A 4,952-nucleotide genomic window follows, 5' to 3' on the forward strand; every position below is an offset into this window, starting at 1 on the left:
AAGGCACCAAGGTTGTGGTAATTTGCTACGGCAGCCACAGGAAACGCATGCAGTTCTCTATTCTGCAAAATGACTTCTAGAAAGCCTTCCAGCCCCCAGGTTCTCCAAATTAAACCATTCGGCAAGCGAGGGGAGTTCCAGGTCTGGCCAAAAGGTGTGTTTTTCAACTCACCGCCCGGAACTTTTCCAGGCTAACGTTTAATGTTTGATGCTTTCATTTGAGGAGGAAGGAGGGAAGACACATTCACTGTTTCACAGGCCAATGCTCAGAGAAGTGGCGTCGGAAAAGGGCTCTTCGCTCACAGCTCGTACCCTCAGAGCTCATACCCTCCGGTCCAGGCCGGTTGAAAAGGGTCAAAACTGACCCAGACCACAATTCTAAAAGCAGGGAGCTTTTTTAAAAACAGGAGTCTGCCTTTCTGAATCTCTCCTTGCGAACGTGACCTCTTCACAGCAACTCTCTCCCCACTCCTCACGTCTGCCTTCCCCATTCTTGGGGGGCAAAGTAAGATGGATACCTCTGTAACACAGGAGTGGAAGGCACTCTCCCCGCCCTCCCCCCACCTCCCCACAACACAGCTGGAGGGGGGAGGGGAGGTCAGCAGGGTTCATAAAGGCCAGATGTTGAGGAGAAAGGGAGCAAAGCCCAACCCACGCCCATCCACCCCACCCCCACCCTCACCCCCATGGGGGGGGGAATTAAGAGACAGTTTTTAAAACAAACACAACTTTTGTGGCCCAAAACAGTTTTTCTCAAGAATCTGCTCTATGCAAACAATAACAACTTTTTACAAAGCATTTTCACAGAAAAGGAGACAAGTCCTTCCCCAGTATCGTATGTGGGAACTGTTCCTCTCTCGCCCCGTTTTGAGGGGGAAAGGGGTGGTTATTCACTAGTGTGGGCAGAGGGGTCACTGGGGTCCCCCACTTGTCGGGCAGATCCAGCACCCCCAGATTCCCCTCACACCCAAACCTAGAGTCTCCCTAAAGAGCTCTCCCGACCTCACCTGGGTGGAGGGGAAAGCGATCCCACCCCGATCCCACCCCTCTCCAGCTCGGCCCAGCCACCGGGCGTGGTCCAGGCCTACCTCTCCCCTCCCCCTCCTGGAAAACAGAACCTCTGACCTCAAAACTAATCCCCTGGCCCTGCCCCCATCGGATCCATCAGGTCCCTGACAACTCCAGAAATGCCTGAAGTTAGGGGAGGAAGCTGAAGATGTCTCAGCCCAGCTCCCATTCAAACCCAAAACTTGCCCCTTCAAGCCCGGCCAGACCCTTGAGTTTAGGCCAGAAGCCCTTTAACTTACCCCCTCTACAAAGAGCTGTGTCTCATCTCTAGTCTTTGACGGGGCTGAGCTGGGGTGTCCAAAAATGGACCCCGGCCTGCCCTCTCTACCTCCATCCCCTCCCATTCATAGATCGGTGGAGAGGACCTCGAAAGGCAACTTGTTTGGTCTGATTTTATTGATTTCTTCCACCTTCCATTACTTTCCCTGAGACAGTCTCTGGCCCTTTCCCCAGGCAAAGTCTGGGCTTTTGGAGGCAGGAGGTACCCTCCTAATTGGAGAAGCAAACTGGGGGCGGGGGATTGATGGATCCAGGGGCAGGTCCTCTTTCGCCCATCAGACCTTATAAACTGAAAACAAACAGGAGAAATGGAAGAAACTCCAAAACTGGACAAAAGGGAAAGCTTGGTGGCTAAGACTGAAGACCTCAACAATTAGAAGTCACCTGCCTTGGGGGGCGGGGAGGGTTTTGGAAAAGGACAGGGAGGGAGTGATCTTCCCCTAGCCCCAGCTGCCCCCTCCAGAAAGGCTCCAGTGGTGCCGGGAGCGCTGGGGAATGCCTGAGGGGAGTGAAGAGTTAAAGGCACGGATGGTGGGGGTGGGGGATGCCCCCAGGGAGCTGCCAATCACCTCCCCACCCCCACCACAGCCCCCTCACCCCCAGGCTCGCCCACAGAAACAACCGGTTTGTCCATCACCAAGGTCTCTCTCCCTCTTTTTTTTTTCCTGGTCTTTGAGCGGTAGCCTCCTCTGCTCCCCCTGGGGTGAAGGCCCTGCCCCCAGAGATCCGAGATGGAAGAGGGGAGGGATTGGAATCTATGTCATTAAGCCTTTTTCCGTTAAGCCTTCTCCGGACTCCAGCCCTTGGTTCGACTCCAAAGGATGAGGGGGAGGGGGTGTCACCCCAAACAGCTAGGTGCTTGAAGATCACTGTCATTTGAGGTCCCTCTGGCCGCATCCCTTAAAACTTAAAGGGAACAGGCAAATGTGAGACACGAGGCCCCGTCCTCGAGCCCAAAAGTATGGCCGTGGCCCCAACTTTTCCCCGTTGGTAGGAGAGGTCTCTGCTCAGAGCTCCTCCAAGTTGATCCCCCAGAATTTAAGGCCTGGGGGCTCAGGGACAGCAGGACCCCCTATCTGCCACCTCCACAGCGGGTGGGCAGGAGGGGGCTTAGAGTCTCCCTGGAGGCGAAGCGAGGATGCCGGCCCTAAGTCTCCGTCCTCCCCTACCACCAGGGCCGGGGGGCAGGGGAAGGAGTCGAGGAGGCTGAAGGTGCTCGTGGTGGGGAGCGTCGGTGCAGGGCGGCGGGGCTGCGTGCTGCGATGGGGGGGCGGCGGTCGCCGGCGCTTCTTGGCGGCTCCCCGGGCGGGTCCTTTCGCTGGCGGCCGCTCGGGCCCCCGGCGCAAACTCGGAGTGTCGAGAGCGAAGCCCTTCGCGTAACACCAAAGTTTCGACCGGCGGATCAGACGATCGAAATGTTCCTGGCGGAGATCGCCGGGCGCGGCCGAAGCTTCGCTGGCCGTCGAGGGGCTGGCGGCTGGTGCCTCGGGGGCGGCCTTCGGGGGGTTTCCATCGACTGGGGCCGTCTGTCCCGGCGCAGGCGGCTCCGGCGCAGCCTCGGGAACCGCGGACTCGGTGGAGAGGCCCGCAGGTGGTGGCGGAGACCGGGAACTGGGCTCCTCCCGATGGGGGCTGGCGGCTAGGCCAGGCTGGGAGTCGAGACCCGAGGCTGGCCGAGGCGGAGCCGAGGCGGAATTGGTCGGAGATTCCCGGGGGCGCCGAGACGCCGGGCAGCGGCCGGGAGGTACGCCGGAGCGGGAGCTGAATTGCGGGAAACTGCCTCCGCCCTCTTCCTCCTCGCCAGCGATCCGGCACACTGCGGTTGCGGCATCCTGACCTGCCCGGGAGCTCGGATCACTGGACCGCCCGGCTTGTCCCGCGAGGTGCTTCAGGCCATCCGGGGCCCCGCCGCCGGTGCACAGCGGGGCGCGAGGGCCCACCAGCACCGGGGCCCGCGGCGCCAGCTCCCCAGGCCCCAGGCCCAGAGAGGACGCTCGAGGTTTGGCAAGGGCGCAGAAGGCAAGGGCACGCAGGCACAGTGGAGAGAACTCCTGTGTCCCCCGACGCGGCTTCCGGGGTGTCGGGGAGCAAGGCGACCCTCGCGGGGACGCCGGCACTGCGAGGCGGGGAGCGGGACACAGAGTCTCCATGGAACCGCCCGGGGGGCTGCCCACTGCGGGGGCCCTGGTCCCAGCGGCGGTGTGCCCTGGCTGCCCGAAGAGCCCACGGGCGAGGGGAACATCGCCCCCCCTCGACGGGGAGGTCTCTGTTCACGGGCGACCCCGGCCCCCAACCCTGGGCCGCGGGGCTCTGGCTCCCTTCTCGATCTCGTCACGCGGCCCTCCCGGCGGCCGGACTCCTGGGTCCCTGCGAGTCCCGGCCCGGTCGGCCGCCCTTCCTGCCGCCGCGGTCCCTGCGCAGCCCCGGCGGGAGCCCCTCTTGAGTAGCCCAGAGCGCAGAGGCTGGGGAAACAAAGCGGCCGGCGGCCGCAAGAGGCGGGAAGGACCCCGGGCCCGGCACCCGGTGCCCGGGCCCAGGCGGCGGGGAGGGCGCCTTCCGCCCGCTCGGCTTCTTTCTTCCCCGCTGGCTCCCGGAGACCGCGTTATAGAGAACTGCCCCCTCGCTGCCCCAATACCAGCGCCGGGGCCGCGAGCCCGCCGCTGATTGGACCGCACTGCCTGTGACGTTAGCCCGGACCCCACCCCTCCGGCGGCACCGCCCCCGTCCCCATTCCGCACACAGACACACACACGTGGACCCGGCGCGGCGGCGGCTGGGAGGGAGGGAAGCGAGGAAGGAGCGAGTGCGGGTGGGATCGCGAGGGGCTGAACGCGCCGCTGCACGTGGCCGGGTGGCGTCCCGCTATTTAGTCGTCGCAAAGCTATTCGTTTTTCCCTTAGCGGTCACGGTTTTCACATCTGTAAAATGGGAATGTTCATATCTACCCACTCGGGGCTATGTGAGTCAACATAGATGAATCACAAAAACAGTGTTGAGGGAAAAGATGAAATTAGACAATGGCTGTTTACAAGCTTTGTGCTGCAAGGGACTACTCTGGGCAGAGAATGTTTCCTACCTCTTTGTGCTGGCGCACAGTGGGCTCAAAAAGTGTTGAAAAGTAGTTAGGAATTCTGTGTGCAAAATGAGGAAAGAAAAAAATAAATTCGGAGTGGGGGGGAGTTATTATTATACCCACGTAAGAAGATAAATAGATTTGTTTCCATTTCTCTAATGCCATTCCTAAGGATCCCTTGACTGAATTCTGAGGGGCTGGCTCTGGGGCCCCCTCAAATACCATGACTCTGCCCTCTGAAGCTTGAGCTGTCAAAATGGGCTGAGGAGTCCAGAGGAGGGGGCCCAGACCTTCATTCTTATCACTCCCAAGGAGAGTGAAGCAAAAAAAAAAAAAAAAAATTAAAAAAGTGACTTCCTCCCCCCACAAATCCTGATAATGTAGGACTACTCCCCACAACACATTCCATCCCCTTAACTTTCTTTAGTTTCTGTATAGCTTACTATTATATGAAAGTCTGTGGATGTATTTATTCTTCATTGTCTGTTTCTCATTAATCTGGAAATGAGCTGATGAGAACTTTGTCTCACAT

General features: G+C 59.6%; 1 protein-coding gene across 1 annotated transcript; it reads right to left on the bottom strand.

The window, feature by feature from the left end:
- Positions 1–729: 729 nt before the first annotated feature.
- EPOP (elongin BC and polycomb repressive complex 2 associated protein) lies at positions 730–3,959 on the bottom strand. The gene has a single exon (XM_029928776.1). The coding sequence runs from the start codon at positions 3,495–3,497 to the stop codon at positions 2,355–2,357; it is 1,143 nt and encodes a 380-aa protein (XP_029784636.1). The 5' UTR covers positions 3,498–3,959; the 3' UTR covers positions 730–2,354.
- Between the last annotated feature and the right edge of the window lie 993 nt (positions 3,960–4,952).

The sequence above is a fragment of the Suricata suricatta genome, chromosome 17, assembly GCF_006229205.1.
Source record: "Suricata suricatta isolate VVHF042 chromosome 17, meerkat_22Aug2017_6uvM2_HiC, whole genome shotgun sequence".
NCBI classification, from domain to species: domain Eukaryota; kingdom Metazoa; phylum Chordata; class Mammalia; order Carnivora; family Herpestidae; genus Suricata; species Suricata suricatta.

What these genes read in the sequence shown, in the direction of transcription:
- EPOP (XM_029928776.1), bottom strand. Translation starts at nt 3,497, where the DNA reads ATGGAGACTCTGTGTCCCGCTCCCCGCCTCGCAGTGCCGGCGTCCCCG.